Below are 26,850 nucleotides of genomic sequence, written 5' to 3' on the forward strand. Positions count from 1 at the left end.
CCCCGTGACCCGCGCAAGCCAGGCGTCGGCACCGCCGCACGTCAAGAGCACCGCAGGACGGCGACTTTGGGTAAGGCTTAATTAAGTGAGGTCGGGCGGCGCGCGCGTTCGCTGCCGTCTCGTTCTGGGTCGCGCGGAAGGGTTCCGGCGCCAGCAAGCAGAAAGCAGAACGAAACAAACCCCACACTTGCCGTCTCTCGAACACCCTCCGCGCGCCCTTGCTGACTTGGCTTACCCAATGGGCGGGCAGGGTTCGGGAGTTCCCCGGACCTTCGTCCTCGGTCTTACGCAAGGCGGTAGCTCAATTAGGCCAGTATGATATATGACCTGTATCCCAAGCCGCCATAGACCGGACCGGAGAAGTTTCGCCTTTCCAAACATTCTCCGTCCTCCCTTTGCGCAAACGAGCAGATGAGGTATGTGCATACATACATACGTACGTACGTACATACGTACATACATAACGTGGCCGGCACCGAGATGCTACGTGGGCGTGTCGCCGTGTCCGATAGAATATGTCCGGAGGCGACTCGCCCTACTGCTGACGTAGTTGGATACAGGCACACACGCACATATGATAGATAAATCTAGGGAGAGGTTTAGCGACAGCCGACAGCCGACGGCTACTCGTCGAACTGGGCACGCGCATCCGACGCTTGCTGGCGCCCAAATGCGCCGTGGCGATGGCGTAGGATGAAGCCGAGCTGTGCTAACATGTTACGTATGTACGTACACAGGTAGGTTTCTCAATTGACCCCCTATCCTGCAATTGCCGAGTGCCATGAATCATGACTCCGTCGCCAGCTGAACGGCTCGCTTACGCAGGAGGAGAGATCGCAGGGCGATGCGTCCACCGTCGACGATCGGGGCCTCCAGGCGCGCACGCGCGTACATAATTCCGAGAGGGAGGGAGAAGCAAAAAGTAAAAAAAAAAAAAAAAAGGGGACGGGGCGCGGGCAGCAGCGTTTGGGACGGGGTAATAGTGGGAGATTTGCAGGGCCCCCCACCCCCTAAGTCTCGAGGGCTTGCTGAGCTCGACGCCTGAAAAAGCACTAGCCCCTCCCCCCTCAAGGCCCCAAATCGGCCAGGCCAGGTTCTTCGGCTCTTCGCCTGAAATCTCCCCCTTTTTCCCCAGTTCCGTGTCCACGGGCTCGTCGTAGTGATAACCTACATGCGTAGTGCCACCCAGAAGTCTGGGTCGTCGGTGCTTGGTGCTCCCTAGCCGTGGACCGCGATCTACCAGGTATCTTGCTGCCTACCTTCTACGAATGTATATGCGTAGTACGTAGGCATTAGCACCCGTTTACACACTTGCCGGGCTGGCCAGCGCAAGGGCTGACGCCGATCTGAGATATCCCGAGGCTCATCGCGGCTCTCGCTTTCACTCTCGCACGGTAGATTTCAGCACCACTTACCACCGCCGCCGCCGCCGCCGCCGCCGCCGCCACTACCACTACCACCACCACTACTTCTGTCGCCGCTTGCGCGGACGAGCGGGCGTCGGGGATTCGTGTTCGGGCCCCAGTTAGCTGGCAGCCGTCGCCTCTCGAGATAGCTGAGAGAGTTTCCAATATGGCAGGAATGCGCACGTCAGCTCTCGCCAGGTCGCGCAGCCGTCGCAGCTAGTTGGGATGGTCCTTCATGCAGTGGCCTTCGTCCCGGCCGCGGAAGCTTTTAGCTCCTGTTTACCAGGTCAGCCTCATCACCACCTAGTAGCAACGCCGGCGGCATGACTTCCTGTTTCCGTCAAATTGGCCGTAGAGTTTCTTTTTATTCTTATTCCTTAGGCACTCCGGAAATTTACGATTTTTTTTAAAATAAAAATTAATTTTTAGTATATTAAAAATACTAAAAACAACAATACGAGAATACTAATCAATTTGTTCTCCTCCCCCTCTGCCTTTCCGAGCTTTGCTTTTCCTCCTTCGATCCCCGTGCATCCTGCAATCCGCTGCTAGACCGCCGGGGACACTGGCAGGTTGGCGTTACCAATCCCAACTCCCTCAACATGTGTAAGCCGGCTCTTGTATACGTTCAACAACCTGTCCCCAGTTCGACTTACCGAGTCAGGACAGACGAAGAGTTACCAATATATGATATGGAGCTCTGTCAGCTTTGAACCACACACGTCGCCCTGATAAGTGATACCTTCTAGTTGAGTCGGTGTTCCGTGCTATAGCGCAAGTATCTATCATGGGTAAGGACCTGGGTCAGGCCCGACCTACTTCGGAGGCAGTCTAAGAGCCTCCAAGCCGTCTGTGGCGGCCAACCATAATGCTGCAACTAGCGAAGGTGTTTAATTGTGGCGATGATTAGGTATTATTATGGTTATTATGATTATTTTCCTTTTCTTTTCCGGCTTCATTTTCTTTTTGAGGAGTTAATTTCAGCCAGACAGGAGATAAGCGACCGGGACAATCTCCCAGCGTCTCGTTTCCCCGGCATGCACGACTTACTTTCTTTTTTGCCTCCTCTCCGCCCTTCTCCGTCCCCATTCCGAGCCGCGATTTGCGTGTGTGCCAGATCATGCTGACGCACGACCAGGGTTCCTCGACGTCGCCACGCCCCGCGCTCCTCGACGTCCGCCCCAGCGTCCGCCTCCCTCCCATGCAGAGCGGACTCCTAAACACGCCCATCGCTTCGCAACGGGATCGTATCGTGTTGTGCTCGGTGTGCATACACTATCTGCTCCTCGCTGCCTAGATCGTCACGTCTGCCATCTGATATGCATACATGTGTAGCTACTGCGTCGCGCCCCTCGCCGGAGGTTAGATAGGTCCCATCCAGCCCACCCCTCCCGCTTGGCTCACTACGATGCTGCCGCAGGCAAGGGAGCCCCCCCCGCTCCGCGGCCGTACATATTTCCACACGTATGGGTAGATATACGTATGAGTATGCACATGCCCACCTACGCATTCGCAGACGGTGTACGCTGCACCTGCCCGAGATGGGATATGAGAAATGACGAGGTCGTGATATGTGCACGCCTTCCGGGACACCTCGCAGATCCGATAGGGTCTCTGTATGCCTGAATTACACCTCGCTTCGCTGGGGCGAGGGAGCGAGGTGACGAGTAGGAGGTTGTTTCGGTTGCCAGCTACGTACCTAGATAGTGTAGGTTGTATGCACATCCATACATACCTAGGTACCTACCTACCTAGATGTTACCTGCACATATAGCCCGGGTATGGGCATTGGATAGCACGCAGGCCCAACAACGCGCTGTCGCACTGCAAAACCCACACGTCTAAGCGATCTTCCGTCGTTGCTGACTTCGCATAGGCGAGAGAGAGATACAGACACTAACATCGAGTACCTAACCCGGGTTGCTCGCATCGGCATACCCACTGCTTACCTACGCGTCAAGAGTATGCGAGTGCATACCTGCTTTCGGTTGCAGCAGGGTGCTGCAACAGCCAACCAATGAAAAAAAAAATTAGCAATAATATTCAGAAGAACAACCGGGAGTAATAAAAACGAAATGAAAATGCAACTTAGTGAAAACTAGGCACGTTCGATAAGGCACTACTACCCGGGTCTTAGCTAGAGGTATGTCTTTGGTTCAATTTGTCGGAGGGGGATAGCTTCGGTCTTGCTCGGTGAATACCCGAGGTGAGCTTCACAGCACTAACATCCACCTTGCCTCCCCCCCCCCAACAAGCGTCTCGGTGGAGGCCTGCCGTATCGGCCTCATTTCTCTGCCTAACCTAGCTTGGGAAGTCTAGGGTAATGAAATAGTCCCGAGAAAATACATAGGTGTGAGACAACGGTGCTTCATAACATCATCGGGACTCATCAGACAACGGCGGCAAGCCAGTGTCGGCTAGCCTCTCCCTCTCCTCCGCAGACTCATCTCCACATAACCGACTGCCCTCCGCACCTTACCTAGGCTCAAATTCACGTGCATAGGCATACACGTACACGCTTATACACGACCTGCCTCCCTAACAAACACACGTTGGGACAGCTCGCAAGATCCCCCCCCCTTCGTCTCTCGTCCTCTGTATCGTTTCAAATTGACCAAATGCCCGGAGGCCCTCGTCTCTCCTTCCTGTTGGAACTTCGGGGCCGCTCGGAGTCCACAGCCGTTGGCAGAGGTGGGATGGACCCTGAAAATGCGACACTGGGATCCTTGGTCGTGGTCCGTGGATGGGGGGGGCATTGCGGAATTCTAGACCTGTCGCGCCCCGGTCGCGTTGCCTCGTTTTGTCGGCTCCCCCTCCCCATTAATTAGCACCTCGTCTCGCACAGGCAGCCCCGTACGCACACGCGTGCAATTTGAATTGCGTATGCGAGAGCTGCCGCCGGGCCAGCCAGCCTTATTTGGCATATGCTACGGTCCCGATGGAGTCTCTCTCGCCTTGCGGCTCAGCTACGTGACTCTCTCCCTCTCCCATCTCCGACCGGTAACATGCCTACGCAATGCCGCGCGACGGCTTGGCCCTAGGCGGCCTTAGTTTTATGGACACGCGATGCGCGGGCATGGAGAAATATCCGAAGAGGGGAAGAGGAGCGAGGAGCGAGGGGGGGACTATCATTGCACCGAAGCTGCTGTCGGCATGACTACGGCCTTAGCACAGGTCCACATCACGATCCAGTTTACGAAGAGGACCCCCCCCCAAGAGCTAGAGGGGAATTTCACGTGGTCCTCCTCTCCATGCAGGCCGCACCAGCTGCTGGCAGAAACGTGATCTCCCCAGATCTTAGCTATCCTCTTAGTCTCAACCCCCAAATCCCGACATGGGGGCGAAAGAGCACTTAGACGTGGCGACTTTCTCAGACCTCGTGAAGTCCTGAGTTCGGAATTCAGCAACGGCACGGTCGCCCGGGTGGTCAAATCGGTAGATTGGCTGCCTGTGAGCGTCAGGGATTACGGGCGACATTTGCCCCCGCGTCCAACTGTTACTGAGTAGATTTCCCAGCTTCGGCAGGCCAAGAGACCCTCCAGGCGTGGACCCTGCATGCGACTTACTACCTAGGTCAAGTCGCTATGGATTCACGCAGCATCAGCCAGTCAACTCACAATGCGCAGAGAGCCTTCGAGCATTGGCAGGACGAATCTCCCCGTTTCTCTTGTCATCCATCGAAACCCACCGGCCGGGGACGTTGGGATCGATCGACCTGGAGTTGGAGCCGCGCATACATACCTACACACGCAGGTCTATACCCCGGATCCTGCCCCAGACGTAGGGACCCCGCTGGCCCCCAGAATCATGTGAGTGCGTTGCTGCTCTCGGCTGGCCTTTTCGCGGGGATTTCCATCTACCATAAGGTGTATCCTGTATTTTTCTCGATGATTCCAGCCTTTAATCCGATTAGCGACGCTACCAGAGCCACGGACACAGCTGACCTCCTTATCAGCATGGATACATGCCTACCTACCTATCGATTAACCTACTATACTTATGCTTTGCATAATTTACTCACGTAGCCAGGCTACCGTGTGTCTGGACAGCTCACGAGACGGCGCACCACCCAACTGAACCCATAACGGAGATCCAGTTTGGGAAGTCGGTCCGCACGCTGGCCACTCTGGTAGCGAGTCCGCCTCCACCAGGCCTGCCGGCACCTAGGACGGAGGAGCCAGTGCCTGGGTATTCTGGGTCTCCTTTACGACCAAGACTCGCCACAAGTACATATCGCTCACGCGACCTCGCGACGCTCTCGTCTCCTCCGCGTTGTGGTAAGCAGGGAGGGCCACTGCGCCCGTCATTCGGGCGAACGGCGGACCGGGAGAAAGGGATACCTACGGGGAAATGCCCCGGGCGTGCCATGACAGCCGTCGCCTCCCCCCCAGGAAAAAAAAGAATCAAACTACGACGGGGGAGGAAGGCCAGTCACGATCGCGGTGAGCAATTTCTGGACGGGCATATTCGTACACACGCCCCCTCGGTGATTTGTAAGGTCACGAGAGAGACGGGCCTATTTTGTCCCACGGCGACGAGCAGACAGGCCAATGCTCGCTCCCCAATCTAATCATTGCGGCTGGGAGGACGACTGCGTCCCCCTTGTTCAAAATCCCTCGGTTTTGGATACCAGTCGACGCTCGCCAATCGACTCGAACCTCCCCCCTCCCCAAAACAACGCCCACACGAGAATCCGCACGTGTCGCGGAGCAGGCAGGCAGACACGCTTGCTGCGGCGACGACGCCTAGCGTAAGACTCGCAACTGATCCCTCGCCAATGCTGCTACGACTTACCTACCCGTTAGAGATGCTTGCCCTATGGCGTGCGCGGGATTGGGTCTCGTCCTCTTCCTCCGTCGCCGATCTCTCTCTCGCTCCCCTCTCTCTCTTCGGGTCTAGTGGCGGCAGCGTGTGTGGCTTCGCCGGGGTCTGCCCGTCCATTTGCATGTGCTTCGGCGTGTGGCACGGCGACGTCGCCCGCCCCAGTCAGCATGCCGCGGCCAATTGGTACATACTACGTAGTATGTCTGGACAACGCCCCCCCTCCTCAGCCCTGCTCGGCAATAAAAGCCCCCCTTGCTCCCCCTAGGGTCAGGCCTGTGAGCAGGAGGAAGAGGAAGAGAGGAGAACGTCGGTCCATTTAGATTCTCACGTCCTTGTGTGGGATGGAGTGGGGTGGGGGGAAGGGGAAAGGGAAGGGGGGGAAGAGAGGATTTGGCAAGTCTCGTCCCCAGGAATACGTCGTTTGTAGCCTTTTTGGGGGCTGCGTTTCTCTTGGCCTCATCATCGGCGCTTATCGAGCATTCCGTGCTCGTCACCGCTGGCCTGGCGATTGAGCGGAGGGTGCACGCGCACCCTCTACACACCTGCCATCCGATATAAGCGAGAGAGGCGCATCGGGGATATGCGCGTCGAGTCGCTCCGCTGCGCTCCATCGAATTTGCTGAAAAGCCGCCCTACGCAAGCAAGCTTCGGGAGTTCTGGCGAGCTTTTTTTTTTTCCGTTTTGTTTTTACTGTAATGCGTAACAACATAGGTAGGTAGGTAGGCGGCTCCTCTCCCGGCTGGTTTCGCTATCGGAGACTCTGCAGTTAGGTACGATAAGGCCTAGAGAACTTATAGGCATTCTCGGGATAGCATCATTTTATTATTGGTTTCCGGCCCTTTTTTCCATCATTTTCTCTCTCGTTCCTCTTCTCTGCCTCTTCGGCCCTCGGTTCCCGAACAGGATCAACTGAAATCTGATCGCCGAGCACGCGCACTCGCCCGATTCGGAACGAGTTGCTGGTGGGTGTTCCTTTCTGGGAGGGGCAGCCTGCCTACCCCGTGATCACGTCTTCCCTCCCTCCCTCTCTCTCCCTGGCTCCCTACCTCGGAGGGGCCGTTCTTTTGTCGAGAGCGGCCAGCGACGAGATCTGCTTGCCCCTCCCGGTCTTCTTCCCATTCTTCTTTTTACTTCTTTCGGCTCGGGGAGAGGCGTGCATGGTGTGCCACACGAGACAAGCCAGCACGATGCACCGCCGGGGAGGCGGTGGGTGGCAGAGGGGGGGGGGGGAGGCGGGAGGGCGGATTTTTTGGGAAGCATTGCCCGCGATGGGACAAGATTGATTCAGGTACGAGCCGGTTGAGTCGAGGGGCGTGATCAGCCCTCCCCATCCTGCCCTGCGACCCCAGGTTGCGCTTACGCTTGCTTCATGGCGAATTCGAAACAGCGCTGCATACCGCCAGCCAGGTAATTTCGATATTCTCGTCCCCCCTTTTCCGGTTTGAATCCCTTCCTTGTTTTCTACTCGGTCGCCTCGTTTGTTTTTTTCCTACCAATACGATGGCCGGACGGATGACACGAGGGGAATTGGTCGGGGGGGAGGGGGGCCTTGGTCTCTCGGTCTCTCGGTCTCATCCCGACCCAATAGCTCCCGCTATCCGAGAATGCTGGCACGTCAATCCCCATTCCTGGTCATCCTTCCTCGCTTGGTGGGAGCTGTTATCTCTCCTTGCTCGGTGGCAGCAGCTCCCCCCTGGGCGAGGAAGGGTAATCAGTGATGGGAATTGAGCTGCGAGCATTCTCGGGTAGTGGTGCGGAGGGGGGGGGAGGGGGACGTGTAGCGAGGGAAGCCCCCCCCAAAAAAGTCCATGTTGGTCATGCGCAACGAGTCCTCGTACCCTCATTGGCGCGAAACCTCGCTGACCTCGCCGCCGCGGATGTCCAGGCCCTCGTTCCAACGTATCGCTGCTGGTTATTATGATTATTATTATTCTCACTATTACTATCGCCTCTGCCTATTATTGTTATTATTAGGGTTATTATTACTGTTCGGCGCTGCTACCTAGTCCGAAAAGCCGTCGCCTCAACTCCGATCTGCCAACTTTACCACCATAATGACCACTGCTACCTTAGACCAACATTACCTATCAACATCGCCTTTTAAGGAGGGGGGGGGCGCTCTTCTTTTACCCACCCCTCCCTAGCGATATATATACATATATACGTATATATATATATACTACGTTGTATGTGTAGAACCTCACCGTGACCGAGGTCGTCGCGCATTCTCATTGGGTAGTTACCGGGCCAGCCCGTCCAGCCCGCCGGTCCATCTGGCCTCTCCCCTTAAAGGCCAAGAAAACCGCCCCTATCGCCTGGCGTCGCATCAATCGTCTTACGTTCAAACGGACGCGACGGCCAGCACCAGGCGCAAAGCGCGCTCGTGACTCGTCTCCTGAACCGGCCTCGTAGGAAGTCGTCAGAGCGAAGAAAACGCCTCCTCGCCCCGTACGTTGTCGCCAGTTGCGAGTTTGCGAGCTGGGGAAACGTGTGCGCGCGCGTGCGCGCTCGCTGGCACGACTGTGAGATGTGACGTGTTCGAACGGCGCGACGAGGAGCCATCGTGGGTGCTGCTGCTAGCTGATCTGACCTGACCTGACCTGACCTACATAACACCTGCCTTGCCTACCTGCGTACGTAGGTACGTGCATGGAGGACCTACATACCTACGTGCACCCGTTCGCGTCGGGACCGGGAGGAAGAGACACACACGAGGCACGAGGGAAGAAGGGATCGCCGACACGTTCCTCTTCGGCTTCCCCCTTTCTTCTTCTCCCGGGCTTTTTCTATCAGGCACACACCCCCACGCCGCGGGATGGTGGGAGCGGCGAAAGTTGAGCGACGGAATGACGGACGGACTTTGATGGCATGTGTGCTGGCTCTGGCTGGCTGGCTGGCTGGCCGGCTGGGGCTCGCCAGCCCCAACCAACGCTGGCGGTCCGCAGTCCTTGCGGCTTGCGGCTGCGTATGGGTGCAGGTAGGTACGTACGTATACGCACGGCACAGGCATCCCAGACAGATATAGGTAGATAAAGTACATACATCCATGCCGTATGCGCGCCATAATAAGCCTCGTGCTCACCGAGTTCGGGTCTCCCCGCGCTCACTCTCGACGACGGGCATGCAGTCATACACACGGGGGTAGGAAATGGACAATACGGTGCGACTCGACATGTCGATAATACGTACTATAGGTAAATGGAATTAAGCGCCGTAACACCGTACTCCCCATCTCCCCCCCGCCGCCGCCGCCTATCCCGCTGAGTAACCCCCCCCCCCCTTTTTACCACCCCCCTTTCTCGCCCCAGCCCCCGGAATCGCAAAAGGTCCTCGCCTCCCCCCTCCCCCGGCTTAAGAAATGCGACCTCGGGGTGCCGGGGACGAAGTTTTCGCCGGCTTCTCTCGCGTCTCCTCCTCGAGGCTGCGGGGCGAGGCAGAGAAGAGGGGAGCGTAAGATCGTGTCAGGGAGGCTGCGTGCGTGCGTGGGCGGGCGATGGGGATGGGATTTGGTGTTGGCGCGCGTTGGGTGTTGTAGAGTAGGCTGATGGCTATGGTAGGTATGTATGGGGATACGCGAATACATCCACCTGTGAATAAGTACATACCTATCTCTAACATCTTTCCGAAAAGGAAAAAAAGGAAAAGGAAATATTAAAGAAATTGTACATGTAATTGCACCAACATATTCGAGGGTGGGAGATAAATAGGAATATAGATATCGATAAATACGCAATAAATCCAATCAAACGAAATAATAATAATAATAATATATTACAACATGTGCAGATATATATATATATATTATGATTTGATTCATTTCCTCGCCCACGTTCTCGATCCGTGAAAGCAGCCACATGCCCACGTAGACGGCACGTATGTATGTCTCCGGCAGCGTCGAAGGGTGATGCTGGCTCGCCCGCTTACCGCTCGCCGGCGTACGTGCGTACGCGTGTGTGCGTGTGTGTTGTGTCTGCGTGTTGAGTTGTGTGTGTGGTGTGTGTGTGTGATGGGCACTCTAGGCACCTTCGCCTTACCAATCTTACCCAGGTCCCCAGAGACAACCGCCCCTACACGTTACCCGCACACATCATGCGGATGGCGGGTGCGGCGCGCTCCCGGCCGCCGGCCGAGCCGATCAGTCGGTCGGGGCGAGGCCAGCGCGCGCGCGATCGGTGGCGTGTCGACGAGAGGGCACGCGCGGCCGGGGGGGAGAGGGACAGAAGGAAAGAGAGAGAGAGGGAGAGGGAGAGGCGATGCGTGGTGGCTTCGTGTTTTTTTTTTTGCGCGCGTGCGAGGTAGAGAGCAGCCGGAGGAGTAGGGAAATAACTCGGGTAAGTGGGCTAGGTAGAACGAGCACTGCTTGATGAGCGGTCACGGACGCCCCCCTTCCTCTGATCTCGATCGCGATGTCGCCGCCGGGCGGGCGGGCGGGCGCGCAGATCAGGCCGGCCAGGGTTTTTTCTTTTTTCCCTTTTGGCTGTGCGCGCAGGTCGGTGTAGAGATAGATAGATGGATAGAGAGAGAGAGAGTCTTAGCTGCTCGATGCGCGTCGCTGACCGACTTTCGCTCGACCTAAGAAGCGTTGCACCCTTTACGCTGTTCGCCTCCCTGCCGCACCACCAAGGCTCGGGGAGGCGCGGGGAAAAAGGAGGGGGGGGGATGGAGGGGGAGGGAAGGTTTGGAGATGAGGTGTGTGACCTGTCCGCCCGCCCGCCCCAACACCAACACAAACACGAGCGATCTGAGATCCCTCGCTGACGAAGATCCGCGCGGGAAGGCGGACGGGGCGGGCGGGGCGGTCCACCGGGTAGATACTGACAGATGGGTAGTTGGATTCGTTTCGTTTGGCTCGCCGGCGAGGAAGAAGAAGGGGGGGTGGAAGGGGGGCAAGGGGGGGGCTGTTAGTGGTGGTGATGGTGGCGGTGTTAGTAGGTAGGTTGTTGGATACCGCCGTCTGCGCCGCAGCGAGACGATGACGAAGACGGTGAAGACTAACAGCGTCGACGAGCCTCGCGGGCGGGCGATGCAGTCTGCAGCGGCGGCAGCAGCGGCCTCCGATTGCAGATTTGCCCTCGCGCACAGCCGCCCGTCCCCGTCCCTCCGTCTCTCGCCCGCGAACTCCAACCCCCCCCTCCCCCCCTCCCCCCCCGCTACCTAATGCGCCGGTGAGGACGATGCGAGTGTCTACGTAGAGCCAGGAGGGAGGGAGGCCTAGAGAAGAAGGAGAGACGTCTCTACGTGTGCACGCAGGTCGCTAGGGCTAATGTCACCTTCTCCACCGACACACGAGCGAGCAGCGAGCAACGCGACCTTCACGAGGCCGAGGGGGGAAGAGAAAGAAAAGGACACCCCAAGCCTGAGAAGTTGCTGAAAACGTCGCCGGGGCCGTGCGGCGCAGGGTGCGCGTGCGCGCGCGCGAGACCTCTCGCGCAAACGCATAAGATTGCTAAGCTATTCGGCTCGTCTGGCTCTCCAGGGAGAGGCAAGTTGACTTACCGTCGCGCGTACTGGGTGCGCGCATGGAGAGGATAGGTACCTTGGATAGGTAGTCAGGCCCGGTGGTGGTTGTGTCTATTACCGTCCGGCCTCTCCGGCTGCTACCTATAGGTACCTACACGAAGCGCGCCCCCGAGCCCCCTTCGAAGGGGGTGGTCAGGTAGGCCGTACGTATCGACATTTGCTCCAAATATCGTCTGATCGCTCACCAGTTTTCCGGCATTGTCAATCAAAATAAGCGAGCGAGCGAGCCTTCTAGAGAGTTGGAGTTTGGTTGGGCAACTCACCCCCCCCCCCTTCCCCCCCTCTCTCTCTCCCCTTACTATGTCCTGCTTGCGTCAGCGGGGGTCAGCTGGGGAGGATCTGTTTTATAGCCACGGCCGCGGCTACTATTATTCTTTTTGTTCCATCGCCTCTTCTTCGAAAAAGGGCTGGGCTAGGCTGGGCTGGACTCGGCAGGGCTGGGCTGGACCGGACCCAGTGGGTAATGGTGGTGGTGGTGGTGGTGGTGGTCGCGGGAGTCGCCATCGATCTATTCGTGTTCTCACGATGCTGGCATTGAAATAATTCGAGGCGACGCGGAATTTGGGGACGACCGAAGTGGGCTCGTGACGACGGCCGGGTCCTCGTCATATTGTCTCTTTGCGCCAGAAGGCATTCGTCGCATTGCATGCGTGCCTCCATTCATAGACTCTTACATGCGTACGTAGGTCAGTGGCGCCCGTGTTGTCAAGTCAGCAGGCTATCGTGCGTGTAAGTGTTGCGTGTGTAAGTGTCTGGTCAAGTGTCTTGTAACGCTCTCTCTACGTGGGTTGAGCCGGCAGGATTGGCATTAGCCTCAAGTTAGGCGGCAGCTCTTTTGTCCCATCGCCGAGACGAGAAAAGGATACCTACGAAAATCCCGCCAAGAGCAGCCATCCCACGTCCAAGTACAGATCTGTCTAGCACCATCTGTTCGGATCCCAAAATATCGACTCTTGGCCCGTTAGAAGCGCCGGAGGAACAAATAGATGCGCAGCTGCGCATCTCGTCTGCACATGGAATTGCTTGTTTGGCCGACTATCACTTGTTCGATCGGATCGCATCGGGTCACACGCCTCTCTTCCCCTCGGTCCTCTCGGAGTTTCGTTATCTATCTGTCCATCGCCTCGTCTCTCCATCTAATCTTGGAGTTTCGGCACCGCGTCGTCGTCGACATGCGCAGACTGTGCATATCCCGTAGTGCATACGGAATTTGGCGACGCCTCCCCCATGTGACGTGCCGTGGACAATTTCCCTCGTTGGTGTTGGCAATGTACCTTAGGCACGCCTACTACGCCAACTGGTTATGTATGGGACGTAGCATGTGTACCCCGTCCCTGTCTCTGGGGATCCTTAGCAGGGCTCGGAGGGGGTTGAGAAGGACGGCTTCTTCCTGTTCATCATCCTTCCCTTCCCATAAGCCCTGCTCTCCGTAGCGTGCGGACTGGGGATCTTGATCCTCGACAACTGAAACGGGATGAGGTTATTTGTTAAGTGCTACCACGTGGGTTGCCGAAGGGAATCCTCCATGATACAGGGAATCGAAAGGAACACCATGTAAGTCAGTATTAGAGAATAACTCGATAATAGGTAAGCCTTTGTGAGAGTGTGTAGATGTGTGAGTGCGAGCGTATGCATCAGACAAAAAAAAAACAAGAATCGATTTTTAATAATCCTTAAATTCAGATATATTCATGATAAAATAACAGTAGATTTTTAATGCCAGTGGCTTCTATTATTCTCCGCCTCCACGAAAATCATCGTCAGCCAGCCAGCCAAAAACCCGCCTGCCTACTTGCCTGCCTCCAACGCTGTCTCTCCTTCAACCCTCCCGCTCTCCTTCTCGTCCGGGAACCATTTCCTTACGTACTTAGTCAGTTGCTCAAGTCTGTCTGCGCCCCGAGACCTGCATGGGAGATAGGCAGAACGAGAGAGCGAGAGAGAGCGCGCGTCTCGCTGCCTTCGGAGTCATCCGTTCTGCCCCGCGAGGTGGGCTTTCCTACCCCCCCCAGCCAGTCAGTAGATAAGCGGCATTTTGTGGAACAGCGCAGAAGTTCATGTGCGAACTGCACGACCGCATATCGTCCACCTCGGCATCTACTACAGGAGGCCGGGGTCAGACGTAGCGCTGCATATGGGGGTTTGGCTGGGGGAGGTTCGGGTCTGCTACGCGAGAGCTTATTTAATATTATTCTTATTACCTACATGCAAATCCTGCGAGTCACGATGCAAAAGTCTCTGGAATCATCGCGACTGGAGGCGCGTTCGAGGTAAGCACCTCTTCCTCCTCCTCGTCCCATCTGCCTCCCCCCCCCCCCCTACTTCCTCCTCTGCCCTTCTCGCTCTTGCTCCTCCTCCACCACCTCTTCTTCCTCTTAGAGGAGGAGGGGAGGGGGCCTTCTACCGACCTGCAGAATGCGACCTCTGCGGCCGTGTTACTGGACTGGTGGACGAGCTAGCGGTTATTACGCGAACAAGATTCCCATTTTCCCCTTTCCTAGACATGTATGTACCTACACACGATAGGTAACTGTGTGTATGCGAGTGAGCGAGTGTGAGTAAGTGGAAGTACGCGGGTGTGTGGGTGTGTGTATATGCGTGTGGTGTAGCGGAGGAGGACTTTTGACACCGCATGAAAGGAAGGTCGCCATCATTGGTTGTCGTCCGTGAGGGCCCTACCGGGAAACGGGTGGGAGAGATTACCGTCGAGGAGAATACTACGTGGGCGAGCGTAGCTGCAGATACCCGGAAGGCATTCCACCTCTTTCAGATGAACGTTGACCTCCCCTTTTTGCTGTCATGTGGTTCTTACCAGCCAGCCCTGGTAGGCATTACGTCCGAAGGTAAAAGGTTACCCTACAGAGTCATCCTATCCAGACGATGAACGCTCAATATATTGGCTCACCTAATACAGAGGACCGCCTCGCGACGTGTTCCTGTTTCGTAGGGTTTCATCCACCCTCTTTTCCATCGTGCTTCTCTTCCTGCCAGTGGACTTTTGGCCATGACGAGGAATCGTAAATAGAAAATCCGCTAACAGCGATCTACTCGTGACAGCGTGCGCCATTGAGATGGTCGTCGACCCCTCCACCACGATGTCAGCGCGGCCTACGGCCCTGTGCGGCTCCTTACCAGGCTTTCCTCTCTGATGACCGTGGCAACCTGTCTCTCTGCTTTGTCTCTTCCTCACGAGGACCTCCCAAGACGTTGGGCCCAGGATTATATCGTCGAGGAAGGCTAGCCAAGGTAGCTACGTGTGCTATTCCCGGGTGGCATAGGCATCATACGTCTGCGACGACAAACGGCTCGATCCAGTGCGGCGCAAGGATCCTCCCATCATCCCTCCGCCCTGGGCGAGAATCGGGGCTTTGCCGCTTCTCTGGGCTCTCTCCAGAGGGCACGACAGCGCGGCAGGTAGGTATGTTGTAGCTAGGCTATCCCCAAAGAACGCACGGGTGGGTGCGCAGCGCTCACAGGTCGACACCGTTGGGGATCACGTCGCCCATGGTGGTTACACGGACCGGGAGTTGTTTGCACAAACGTAGGTATTTCGGGTCAGTCGCTTGGTATCTGATGATGTTGGGTGGTCGCCGTTACAACGCGGTGAGGACTAGGGGACGCCGAGGTCTGAGTTGACCCCATCGTCACGTAAAGCGTAGTGAAGATCACGACGGCGACAGGCTCGACAGCGCGCGGTGGAAGTGGGTAATCAAGACGACGCAGGTCTTGAAGTCCTACAGGCGGATCTCGCGGTTGATCTGCCAATTAGTCTGCCCCTCCTCGTATGCGGGTTAGATTTAAGCACACGTTGCTTGCATTTACGCATCTGATAATCTCGCCTCCGCTCCCTCTGTGCCCCTCTCTCGTCTTTCCCACCAGAGAGGCGTCTGACGAAGAAATCTCGGGGTGTCGACCCCGTGGGCAGTCCAGCGTTCAGCTCAGCCTTCACCCCACTCGTCCCGAAAGGGGGATTACCTATCTATTCGTGGGGTCGTATGGATGCTGACGGCCAAGGCCGATCTATGTGCTGACGAACCCGCCTCACGTTGGTTCGACCACAAAGCGGATTGGTGCGGATTCGCACCCGGAAACTAGCAATAGCGGACACCGTCAGCTTTCCTCTGCGGACTCGACGAAACTGAGGGTAATACGTGATAGCAGTGCGCCGGGAGAGGGTGAAGGAGGGGGAGGAGTGATTTGAGACCCCAACGGCCTACAGCGATTCCTCCTGGCTACTCAACCCTGCTGACAAGATACGGCGCAGCGGGCTGCCTAGGGCCTGACTACTCGGGCCGTCCCTTATCACGTTATTCAGATAGGCATGTTAGATGGCCAACTCAGCGCCTGGGACCCCGGGCTACGACGCGGTGTGTCTTCAAGGGTCTCAAAAGCCATCGCACTAGATGGTCAGCAGCACACCTCATCCAGTTAGCAGCTCGTCCTACTCCGTATCTGTCTTTCATCTCGATGGACCTGTGGGAACGGACATTGCGCAGTCGTGATTGGGCCTCGCGGCATTGGTCAGACCCGGACCGGTCAGCGATTCATGTCCCGTAGCGTCTTCATCTCCGTTGTTGTCGTCGTTGTGCTCGGGGTGGGAAGTACAACACAAGCCATACCAGGGGGTGAAGGAGAAGAGAGGGGGGGGGTTAGACCTACGCTAGGAACGGGGACGATGCGACAACAGCTACCCGAACTGCTTCTTCACGAGAGGTCCTCTCCCCCCCATCTCCGAAACGCAGCCAATGGCCTCCGCTAGTCGGCGCCACAGATCGCAGGCACCCTACTCGCCGCGTGGGAAGAGATCGCAACATGGCGCCCGAGCTGTCCAATCTACCCGTCGGGACCGCTTCGTTCGATATACCTACCTCCCTAGTACGCACAAACTAACTATACCGACGCACGATGCACGTCCCCGTACTCACGTCGCCGAGCAGTCCCAGTCCGGTCCGAGGCTGTTCTCACCGGTCCACTCACGTATCCCCGCCACCAGCAGCGGTGGGAGCCGGACTGAAGGTGAAGAAGTTGAGGAAGAGAAAGGGGAAATGGCGACGACGATCGCGAAAGGGGGGCTATCGCGAACAATCTGAAATAGACGAGACCGTCTGCTGCGGCACATGCGGCTGGCCGTCGAACCAGCGGCTATTCTTTAAGGACCGAGCGAATTTCGCGGGACCTTTGTGAGTTGCCATATCACACGTAGGGGTGCGGTTAAATTACCCCGACAGTGCTGGTTGGCTCGTAGCGACGAAGATACGATGCTCGCGTTTTTCTGGTGCTACGTCGTAGAGATGCTAGCACAACTCTCCAACGCCAGCCTCTTTAGGATCAAGTCGGCTTGGTTCTACCCATCCTGAGAGACATCGGCCGAGGGATAGAGATCTGACTGAGACTTAGAAGCCTACGTATAACCGTGCCCGCGTGCTCCCCGTTCGTTACCTGCGGCTTGTTATATACCTACAGCAGCGGCTCTCACGATCGCAGGCCAGGCAGAGCATCTTACATTTCGCAGTTAGCTGTCGAGCCTCATGACAAAGGCTCGTGCCGGGAACGAGCGTCTCACCCGTCCGCGCCAACGATGTGTCATGGCCGCGAAGTACTTAGCTGAGACCCGGACGTCACGCGATGGCGAGAGGCTCGTGCAAACATACCGCTTACAGTAGCTGGCCCCGAGATAATCGTTCCTCCTGTACCCCGCGGTGAAACGGGAGCAGGGAGGTCGTCTATTAGACCGAGCAGGAATGGATGGGCCTATGCTACACCTGCAGGTTGCGGCCTCTCGCGACTCCCGGTGAAGGGGGCGACGACTCCAAGTAGATTCCGGCCCTGGGTATAGAGGGGTGTCGCCGTCATGTGTCGACGTACCGTCGTCGACCATTAGCCGTCATCTCCCTTTCACCGAGTAGGCAGGTAATTAATTATAGCAGGCAACGCCACCTTCTCCAACCACGTACAGGGGCCAGCCGGTTACGCGGGATTCCTCCCAACCGGCACTGAGGCACAGCACGAATCGCCTTACGATGGCACTTGAAGGGTCTCTCTTTCTCGTTCGATTATATGTAAGTGCTGTATACTGTAGATCCGGGCGAGGGGAGTCGATGCTACGACGCCCGAATAGGGGGATTCCCGGTCTAGACTTCAAGAAGGCCCGGCTTCGTGAACACGCGCCGTGTTACGACAGAAGGAGAAAAAAAAGAAGAAAGGTGAATTCATCCTAGCTCCGTCGTCTCGATGTAGTCGAAAAAATAATGGGTGAATACAATTCTCGAAATAATAAAAAATTCTACAAAAATTACAATAAAATGAAGACGATATTCAAAGGTGGTACCGTTGGTGGACCGCAGCGTTACCAGAGCAGATCTCTGGGCCGCCATACCGAACAACCTCATATGCACCCCAGGAAAAAAAAACGGATACTGGGGAACGCGGATGCAAAGAGACAGAGAGGGGAAGGAGAAACGAAAGTCCCTACGTACGCCCGCCCGCCCATCCGGCGCGGCCCCTGCAGGCTGGCTATAATATACGCTGGTTATTTTTGAGTAATGAGCCCAGGGTCGAGACGGCTTCTCGTTGGAGCCCATCTGCCTCTTTCCTCTCGGGCCTCTCCTGGCCCCCTTTTCCCCTTTCCCGCCGCTCCAACACCCGCACCCTGAGCGCGCGCGCCGAGATGCGAGATGCAGCGAGGAGAGCCTGTCGTTGGCTCGTTGGCCGCGGCCTGGCCGTCGTTGGTGCGCAAAACCGCATGTTCTATCTATACCCACGCCGCCTACGCACGTATGTGCCGTGTTATACCTAGATGGAGAGAGTGAGAGGGACAGGGACAGAGAGAGGATGGATGGCCGCGTCTTGCCCGTTGGTCTACGTACCTACGTACGTGTGCGATACGTGCGCGCGTGCCGCAGACGGGAAAAGGAGACGAGAACCCCCCGGTTCCAGCGCGACGGCGCGGGAGAAGCGGGAGGGCCCTGGCCTGCTGCCTCTCCACACCTAGATTCGTATACCTACGCCCAACCGTCTGCATCCACCCATCATCCTCCATGCCCCTTCGCGACGTCGGTCCCGTCCCGCGGCGAAAAGAGTCAGCGACGGACAAAAGAAGAAAAAAAAAACAGGATCCCGGGTGATCGGTTCCAGGGTACTACGAAGCAGGCGAGCTGGGGGAGGAGACCGGGGGGGAGGGGGACGGCCGGGGGGCGCGCGAAACCCCATGCCACCCCCTTGTTGGTGTGCTGCCGCTGCCGCTTCCCTGCCGCGTACGCACGCAGTAGGGCCAGGTAAGGCCGTGGAGGGCAAGGCCACCTGGGGCCACCACATGCTGGCTCCCAGGCGCGTTCCCGACGGGCTCTTCGGGGCCTCAGGGTAAAAGTTGCGCCCGGCTAAATGGGAGCGCGCTGGCGAAGGCGCCGCGTGCGCTGCGAATTTAGCCGGGGGGGCCAGCAGAGGGCGGTAGGAGAGCCACAGGAGCCGCAGGAGATGACGAAGATGCATCACCGCCAGCAGAAGAAGGAGAGGCATGTCAATGTGGTTCAGGTACCTAGATAGATACCTAGGTAGATAGGTAGGTAAGTAGGTTATGTGCGAGTGCGCCCTGCGCGCTCGCGCGACCTCGCACTGCTGCCTCTCTCCTCCGAGGACGAAGACGTCGAACGGGCCTTGCCTCTTCTCCCCGGATCCTCTCTCTTTTTTCCCTCCTTTGGTTCCTCCACGGCTCGGTTGCGTTGCGGGCCCCGCTGCCGGCTGGGGATGTTACTCCCGCAAGGCCAGGTAACGGCAACACTGGCAGACGCGGCAATAGCGACGATGACACCAACGAGAATAGGAGTGCCCCTGTCGTCTCCCTCGTCGCCGCCCTCATCCCTAGCCCGCACAGATATTCCCCCGCAACTCCTGCCGCCGAGCCGCCGGCTGATCGACCTGGGGTGGTAGGACTGGACAGCCAGACAGGCAAGGTGACCAGATAGGTAACGTCGACGGGCAGGCTAGGTCGGCCGTATAGACGTGCAAGGGACACCATCGCCTTCTCTGCCGGCACCCTGACGATGCTAATTTTTTTTTTTTTCGTTCTGTTTCCTCTGGTTCCATCTCGAGGGTCACGATGGGAGCTGCGCCGTAGGACCGCAACGTCACGACGGCAGAATATCTTTTTTAGCGCCCAGATGTCCCCTCTACCGCCCCGCTGCCTTACCATCCGCTCTCCAAGGGGGTGTCGCGGGAGGAGAGAGAGATAGAGAGAAAGAGAGAGAGAGAGGACGAAAAGAGTCTGGGGCAGGATCTCCTTGCCCCGTGGCCTGCAGGCTACATTTGTCTCAGACTTGTCTGCCGTCCGACGGCGCAACCGGGACGCCATGGACGGCAAGTGAGCAACCAGCACAACCGGCGGTGAGGAATGAAGGAGGTGCCCTCTGCAGGATCGCGGGCGCGCGCAGCCGGACGAGGGGGTCGCGCTCCGAGCGATCGATATGAACTCCATATTGATCGCGGTGATCTGTACGCAGGAAAGCCAGCCTCCCCCCCAATCCCCTCATTCGTGGCCAGGCTCTGTCTCCCCCCTCTTCCCCTCGTCCAGCTACTCTCGAAAGCCGGCCTCGTGCGCGGTCCGGTGATCTTTTCTCCGCGACCGCCTCGCCGGAGCCTTGCGTGCGTATGCAACGTCGAGATATTAAAGATCTGGAGAAAAAAGGCGGCCTAGACGATATTAGGGGGGTGTGCATTTTACATAAGGCAACACACCCTCTTCCTCTGAGACCCATGTCCAATTTCTTTTTTTACACCCTTTTTTTTTCTCCTTTTCCTATCTTTTCTATTTTCCTATTTTCCTACAGGGCGAATCAATGTTTCAGGCACTTCCCCGCCATCCGCTCCCAGTACATGGGATGCAGTCACGCGTGAGGTCTGAGACAATTATTGACAACTCAGCCTTGACAACTGTCTTCACGGCCCCAGTGGGTGTGCGAGTGCTACGGTGGTGTCCAGCCTTTTCCATTTCTATTTCCCGTACGCAGTCGTCTACGTTTGTATGTATACCTACAACACTGAGGGTGTCCCACCCCCAAGTCGGTCTAGCCCTGAGAACGGCCTGAAGCAATACGCTTCCATGACCATCTTAGCTACACTTGCAGTCTCAGAGCCCTCGGGCTGCGGGACACTCGGCAAGACCGACTACAGGCTACAGCCACACACCTATTATCCTCCTATCCTACCACACCCCTCCGGCAATATTACCTAAGCGTATGGCTGACCGAACCTCTTGCTGACACGACAACAGGTTGTCTATTCTCTATAATCGTAATTTTGGACTGCAGGCGTTGTTGGATCTTCGTTAGCAGTGAGACGCGGCGGGCGAAGAGTGGCCGTACCTCTAGGCGTCCTGCGAGTCGTCAAAGCGGCAGCCAAAGTCGCAGACTCTCAGCACCTGAATGTCTCTCGGATGGTCGCTATCGTTCACTGCCCCTCGGATGGATCCGGAGAGGTATCGCGACATGGCAACGGTATCGGTATCGATCATGTGTAAGTGTTGTTTCACCTCCGGCAGATAGTCGTTGCCCTGAACGAAGCCGAACTCGTCGGTAGGCTCGGTCGACCGCAGCGGGACAGGGGGCTTCAGGACAATCAGAATCCTCTCTAACCCCGGCATTGATTGTAGAAGTCTAACCATGCTGTTTTGATCCAGAACATTCGGGAAATCGTAGTATCCCGAGTTGACCGCGAGTGTCTTGACATTGCCGATCCATGGCACGTCGCACAGGGTGTTCAGGATACGGCCCAATGCTACCATAGGGTAAAGCACATGGTCATTCCAGTTACTCGGCACCAGCACAGGTCCGGGAACGTGCTGGGTGGGGACTGTATTCAAGTGAGGGTTTAAGCCCCGGGTAACGTCGGTGTGGGCGAGGGGCCGCCAACCGATTCTGCCAGCCGTCCTATGAGCTTGTTTATTCGTGCACGAATATCGTGGGCCATAGGGTTTATTTGTATCGGTCTCGATGGCGCTGATCGATAGGGTGATTGGGTTTGGCTCTCTGTATGCGAATCGGCCGAACGTTATGTCGTTACTATTAGCTTGAGATTGGTGCGGACTATCCATGTGGACTAAAATGATGCAACCCGGATGATTGAAATAGTGACTCCAGATCATGTCACGCAACTCAGGGGCAAGACCTCCCATGTTGAATGTTCCATGTTCCACCTCTTCGGCGGCCTGGGCGCCGGTCGCCTCAGAATCCTGGTTATCGAACTGGGGATCCATAGTGACTGATGTCGTTTCTTAGGTAATAGGTATCTTGCAGAAAGTATCACGATGACCAGTTCCGTGGGAATATAGTGTGTATGTATTTCGTCCCGGCGACGATGTACGACCGGCCTCGCCTCCGAGGGCCTTGCGAAAACAGCTGAAACGTCGACGAGATAGATTAGAAGAGCCACAATACGCGTAAGACGAGATGTAGGAACTAACCGGACGGGGTCAACACAAAGCAGAAGCCGGGTACAAGCGCCTCTTTGGTGGTTTCGTGTGTGTGTGTGTGCCAGAGAGGAGTCGGATAGGCGGCTTAGGACGATTTGAAGCCCAAGATACCCTCTCTTTTCGCGGAGAGCCGGCGGCAAATTGTCGAGCAGTGCCCGAGAAGAGGAAATACAACGGTCTGCAGCGATAGGCAAGAGTCCAGAGGGGTCTTATTGGATGCTTCAGCTTGCGTGGCTCCAATAGTGTCCTGGAATTGATGAGTTGGGCTCTGACTCCAGGTAGGAGGCTTCTTAAAGACTGGATGTCTTGACAAGTAATAGAGTTAACGGGGGGATAACCCTAAATTATACATTCCATCGGCGCTTTAAGTGAGGGGCTTTAAACTTAGCCAATTGATATTAACTACTGGTTGTAGTCACATGGTTATTAACGTTCCAGGTCGTGGGGAGAGGACATGACCAGCCTTTCATATTTCAAGTCCTTTGCAGTGATGGCTGTGAAAAAGCAACTAAACTAATCATGTCGGAATGGACATGCGTTGTAAGCAATACAGCTGATGCTGAAAATGGAAATAATGAAAATGTCTTTCTTTTATTATCTAGAGACTCAAGGAAGAGATGGCTGGAACCGATAGGAACTGGGACTTAAGTTAGTCTTTCCGAGTTGTCAAAATAAACACTGGAGCGGATCTGTAAGAAGGTGTTAATTCAAACCATATGTCACGTGGGAAGCCATCCATTGTAAGCTTATACCTGCGAATCGTAGAGTGTAGGCGTCTACGCTTTACGCAATAGGAGAGGAGAGCAACTTGAACCGAGTTATAGAGGTGAAACCCAGGATTCTGCTGTGCTGCCTGCATACTCCGATTTGGATACGCATTAGTAGCGTTGTTGAGAGAACCGCTTGCGTTATTGCACTGCCTAGTTTGAAATGCCGCAACTACTTTCTTAGTTGGGTTTGCTGCCTACGACTGTTAACATTCAAGGAATGAAAACGTAGGAGAAGGACTGATCGGGGTTAATGACTTGATAGATATTAAGGGGACCATACATAACTAGGTAAAATTTGTGGTTACCACATTCGGCTACGATAATAAATCACATATTTACCCTACTTATAAAGGAAAGAAATGACTGAGATTGGTGATATTGGTTTGGCCATAGGCACGTGCAAGCTAACAGACAGGGTTGTGACAACGATTTAGCAGTCTGGGGGGTCGTAAGCTCCTGCAATCCCCCTGACTCGCCTTTGAAAAGCCTAGAACGAGCGCGGGTATTATTCCAGACGTGCGTGTACCTACAAAGAGGGGTCTGTTTAGAATACCGGGCTAAATATCCCCTTTATGATTACCATCGGTTACCTATAATAATCTTCCTGTTCGCACAACACGTCTCGCGTTCCTCGTTACAATGCGCTAGCAGAGCGAACATGCGCTCGTAAGCCTGCCTACATAGCTACACAGCCGAGCCAGCAGCCGGCGTAATGCACTGAAGGATCTCTCCTCAGCAGGGAGCGCAATCCACTTCTCCCTCGCGTCCCGCCTTCTATTGCAGGGCTGGATCTAGGCTCCCGCGGACCCGCCGGGCCTCCGCCTCCGCCTGCGCGTCGATCTCGTCGACCTCGTCCCCGCTGAGCGCCTGGGCGAACTTGACCCAGGGGCCGTGGACCAGCCCCGCGCCAGCCCCCACCAGGATGCCCAGCCCCGTGGTGGGGATGGCGACGAGGCCGGCCACCAGCGACCCGACGGTCACGCCCAGCCCTCCCGCCACGGCGGCCCCTATGCCGGCGCCGGCCGCCCCGCCCTGCACCCACCCCGTCTCGAGCCGCTTGGCCGTCTTCAGCAGCTTGGCGGCTTTCCTGTCGAGCTCGCGGGCGCGGAATTTGAGATCCTCGGCCGCGGCGGGGTCCCCCGCCCCATCCGCTTGCTTGTGCAGCTCGGTCGACTCCTCCTGCAGCTTCTTGGACTCTTCGATGCGCGTGGCAATCTCTTCTAGGAGCTTCTCGCGGGAGGTCGGCTGCTTCTGCTGGCGCTCCTCGTCGCCTGCTGGCCGGCCGTCGTCTGGCATGACGGCAAGATGTAGGCGGGTGCCTATCGTGGAGGGATCGATATCGGGAATTCCTGCGGCCTGACTCGCATATGACGACGAATCAAAGATGATCATATGAATGGAAATTATCTAGCTAAGTTGATAGCTAAATATCGTAGGTATTTATCTCTACGTAGTAGAACAGGTAGTGTTGTGTCATAGGCTCCCTGGTACCGCCGTAGGGCTTTCGTCATTGTGTGGCTTGACAGCTGGGGCTTGATAGACGGTGCCTGGATACCTGAGGCATCGAAGTCTAGGTAGGTACGTGTTATGGTGGAGGCTGTTCGCTGATATCACGTGCAGCTCGACAGCTGCCCAATGACGGAGCCGTCCCCCTTTTGTTCCCCGGCTTTGGGGTAAGGCGGGGACGCAATTCCGGTATTCCGCAACGGCATATGTCGATGTACTACTGCGATACTTCCCATATTATGGAGAATCGTGCGACCATGAATGTACACGGGTAGTAGCCCTTTCCCACGGCACAAATCCCACCAATCACCGGTCGACGCTTGCAACGCCTATAAGATTATCTAAATGCTGCCTAAGCCGAACCTCCCCCTAATGCTAGTCCCCTATTCCAAGCTATCATCTGTCTAGACGGGTTCAACCGTCTGCCGCGTGGGAATTTGCTAATTACAAGCCTGCACGGCCGATTGGGGGAGGGTCGACGGCTACCATACAGACGTTTTCCACCGAGGTTCAAGTCATACTACGAGTATGCAATAGACGCGAGCACGGCCGAGCGGAATGCGACGGTTTCGGTGTTGACAGGCAGACCGGTCGTCGATAAAACGATCAGAGGTAGCATCGTACACGGGATTTGGTATGCTGTCCAGCGATCGTATTTTTACGGACCCAGACGGACGGACCTCTCTGGGTCACTTGACGTCTCGCACAATGTTCGGGATTTGACAACAGTGGTCCTGCCGCAGCCCCAATGCCCGTCTCGGTGGGCCCGTCATCGCATCGCCTACTGCAGGCGCCTCATACATCGAGTGTGGATAGGGCAAGACGCTGCGATCGACGGCAACCGTCACGTTGGGACTCTTGGGGGCTCGCAACTCCCGTGGATGGCCTCAGTCTAGACCTACTCGCCGGGTGGAGACATCCAAGGGGTGCCCTCTTCTTTCTGCTTGGATAATGAAGCTGTGGAGACCCGTCAGGTATCAGCTTCCCATGCTTTTAATTATGGTTATTGCATTTGCCCGTTTCCGCTCCCTGCAAGAAATTAATGCTGGGAGTGCAGAAAAGGAAAGGAGCCCATTTGCTACTGTCCTACGGGATCTCCGATCGGATGCCACAAGACCTTCGACAAGCCGTACCCGTACGTGCTCGGGCAAGTCGACCGTATAGACTGTTTCGTCGAGAGCTCGGTTGTACGTACAGCAGGTTAGAAGCTGTCTGTTACTGGGGCAGACATACCCAACAATGTGCGATCGAGAAGTAAGATCTCATCTCTTCGCCGCGGATATACAAGCAGCGAGCTTTCTCTCTCGGTGTCGATCCGTTGCCGCTATACTTGGGCATCAACGTTTGTTTGGGATATTCTTAGTCTACGTTAATCCTCAGGGGGGCAGGGACATCATGATCGCCGTTCCGGTCCAAGTACTCACCAACGACTAGGTTCTAAATACCTGTGTGTATACATACATAGGCATCTAGACGCGTAGTTGAGTGTTAGGTTGCGTATCCGCACTCGGGGTAGGGGATAGGGGGGACAGTGGGTAGGGGGCAGGGTCGAATAAAGCAATAAAATAATAAAATATTCAGGAGGAAAAAAATATTAAAAAGGAATAAAAAATAGGAAATAAAAAATTGCCCTGGGCACCATCTCAATGCCTGTCGCACGCACGGTCATTCCCAACTTCAGATGACGGGCCGGATACATGACTCCATCCACACATCTTGGTCCTGGCCGTCCAGGATCGAACCTGGGATCGCGAACATCGCGACACCGCCGAGCTCCCGGGCGTCGCTCTCCTTGCTGAGGTTTGGCGTACCCGCGGGCCAGGCTGACGGGGAAGGGCTTCCGGTGACACGGACTGAGGCCATGTTCCGTCGCCTTGTTCGGGTACAGGCCCAATTTCCTGACTCGCCCTTCTTTCCCCATTCGAACGCGTCTCCCGCCGCTATGACTCGAGCCGTCCTCCTGGGAGAGGAGATGAGCGTGGGCTGGCGAGCGACGTGAGTGGTCGGAGTGATCTCCGGGTCGCGTCGCTTGCTCTAGCCGAACGCGCATACACTCGCTCACATACACCATGCCCATGGAGGGTAGACTCCCCCGGACCCTTAGCTCTATGCGACCATGCTTCTAGAAGGGAATTCGAAGAGTCGGCCTGGGTCTCGTCAGGTCCGGGGGAGGTACCACCCACCATGTATTTCGCCGAGATCACCGCGGGTTTTTGTTTCGTGATGGGGAAATAACACCTTGAGCGCGATTCGGCGGCCTTCCACCTCCTCGCCCTCCCCCCTGGCCTGAAACCTCGGCGGAAGCGGGCCCTGTGGATCACGCCCATTGACAGCTCCAAGGCGCCATACCGAAAGCAGACCCGTT

At 56.4% G+C, this 26,850-nt stretch overlaps 7 protein-coding genes across 7 annotated transcripts; 1 reads left to right on the forward strand and 6 right to left on the reverse strand.

Moving 5' to 3' along the window:
• Window positions 1–6,234: 6,234 nt before the first annotated feature.
• Window positions 6,235–7,462, reverse strand: GGS23DRAFT_556263 (uncharacterized protein). Its single transcript, XM_051515647.1, has 2 exons — window positions 6,298–7,462; window positions 6,235–6,257 (listed from the first exon to the last, which is right to left on the reverse strand). Exon 1 carries the CDS (start codon window positions 6,839–6,841, stop codon window positions 6,302–6,304), a length of 540 nt encoding a protein of 179 aa, XP_051374970.1. The 5' UTR covers window positions 6,842–7,462; the 3' UTR covers window positions 6,235–6,257; window positions 6,298–6,301.
• Window positions 7,463–8,401: 939 nt separating this feature from the next.
• Window positions 8,402–9,392, reverse strand: GGS23DRAFT_377577 (uncharacterized protein). Its single transcript, XM_051513406.1, has 2 exons — window positions 8,842–9,392; window positions 8,402–8,793 (listed from the first exon to the last, which is right to left on the reverse strand). The coding sequence occupies exons 1-2, from the start codon at window positions 9,292–9,294 to the stop codon at window positions 8,650–8,652; spliced, it is 597 nt and encodes a 198-aa protein (XP_051374971.1). The 5' UTR covers window positions 9,295–9,392; the 3' UTR covers window positions 8,402–8,649.
• A 3,973-nt stretch (window positions 9,393–13,365) lies between these two features.
• On the forward strand, window positions 13,366–14,628 carry GGS23DRAFT_556276 (uncharacterized protein). The gene has a single exon (XM_051515648.1). The coding sequence runs from the start codon at window positions 13,467–13,469 to the stop codon at window positions 14,019–14,021; it is 555 nt and encodes a 184-aa protein (XP_051374972.1). The 5' UTR covers window positions 13,366–13,466; the 3' UTR covers window positions 14,022–14,628.
• A 3,162-nt stretch (window positions 14,629–17,790) lies between these two features.
• GGS23DRAFT_377618 (uncharacterized protein) lies at window positions 17,791–19,039 on the reverse strand. Its single transcript, XM_051513408.1, has 2 exons — window positions 18,614–19,039; window positions 17,791–18,539 (listed from the first exon to the last, which is right to left on the reverse strand). The coding sequence occupies exons 1-2, from the start codon at window positions 18,784–18,786 to the stop codon at window positions 17,957–17,959; spliced, it is 756 nt and encodes a 251-aa protein (XP_051374973.1). The 5' UTR covers window positions 18,787–19,039; the 3' UTR covers window positions 17,791–17,956.
• A 120-nt stretch (window positions 19,040–19,159) lies between these two features.
• GGS23DRAFT_377657 (uncharacterized protein) lies at window positions 19,160–20,545 on the reverse strand. Its single transcript, XM_051513409.1, has one exon. The coding sequence runs from the start codon at window positions 20,215–20,217 to the stop codon at window positions 19,294–19,296; it is 924 nt and encodes a 307-aa protein (XP_051374974.1). The 5' UTR covers window positions 20,218–20,545; the 3' UTR covers window positions 19,160–19,293.
• A 421-nt stretch (window positions 20,546–20,966) lies between these two features.
• On the reverse strand, window positions 20,967–22,093 carry GGS23DRAFT_617352 (uncharacterized protein). The gene has a single exon (XM_051520860.1). The coding sequence runs from the start codon at window positions 21,991–21,993 to the stop codon at window positions 21,106–21,108; it is 888 nt and encodes a 295-aa protein (XP_051374975.1). The 5' UTR covers window positions 21,994–22,093; the 3' UTR covers window positions 20,967–21,105.
• A 1,660-nt stretch (window positions 22,094–23,753) lies between these two features.
• GGS23DRAFT_594399 (uncharacterized protein) lies at window positions 23,754–24,275 on the reverse strand (the record flags this gene model as incomplete). The annotated part of the gene is made up of 1 exon (XM_051518155.1): window positions 23,754–24,275. One exon carries the CDS (start codon window positions 24,273–24,275, stop codon window positions 23,754–23,756), a length of 522 nt encoding a protein of 173 aa, XP_051374976.1.
• Between the last annotated feature and the right edge of the window lie 2,575 nt (window positions 24,276–26,850).

Source organism: Durotheca rogersii, assembly GCF_024521655.1.
Source record: "Durotheca rogersii strain YMJ 92031201 chromosome Unknown GGS23scaffold_4, whole genome shotgun sequence".
Classification (NCBI taxonomy): Eukaryota; Fungi; Ascomycota; class Sordariomycetes; order Xylariales; family Xylariaceae; genus Durotheca; species Durotheca rogersii.

Coding starts and splice junctions, on each gene's coding strand:
- GGS23DRAFT_556263 (XM_051515647.1), bottom strand. CDS start 6,841: ATGGAGCGCAGCGGAGCGACTCGACGCGCATATCCCCGATGCGCCTCT.
- GGS23DRAFT_377577 (XM_051513406.1), bottom strand. CDS start 9,294: ATGGCGCGCATACGGCATGGATGTATGTACTTTATCTACCTATATCTG. Junction 8,794..8,841: donor AGGTAGGCAAGGCAGGTGTT/ATGTAGGTCAGG, acceptor AGCAGCACCCAC/GATGGCTCCTCGTCGCGCCG.
- GGS23DRAFT_556276 (XM_051515648.1), top strand. CDS start 13,467: ATGCCAGTGGCTTCTATTATTCTCCGCCTCCACGAAAATCATCGTCAG.
- GGS23DRAFT_377618 (XM_051513408.1), bottom strand. CDS start 18,786: ATGGAGGATGATGGGTGGATGCAGACGGTTGGGCGTAGGTATACGAAT. Junction 18,540..18,613: donor CGTATCGCACACGTACGTAG/GTACGTAGACCA, acceptor CTCTCCATCTAG/GTATAACACGGCACATACGT.
- GGS23DRAFT_377657 (XM_051513409.1), bottom strand. CDS start 20,217: ATGGAGTTCATATCGATCGCTCGGAGCGCGACCCCCTCGTCCGGCTGC.
- GGS23DRAFT_617352 (XM_051520860.1), bottom strand. CDS start 21,993: ATGGATCCCCAGTTCGATAACCAGGATTCTGAGGCGACCGGCGCCCAG.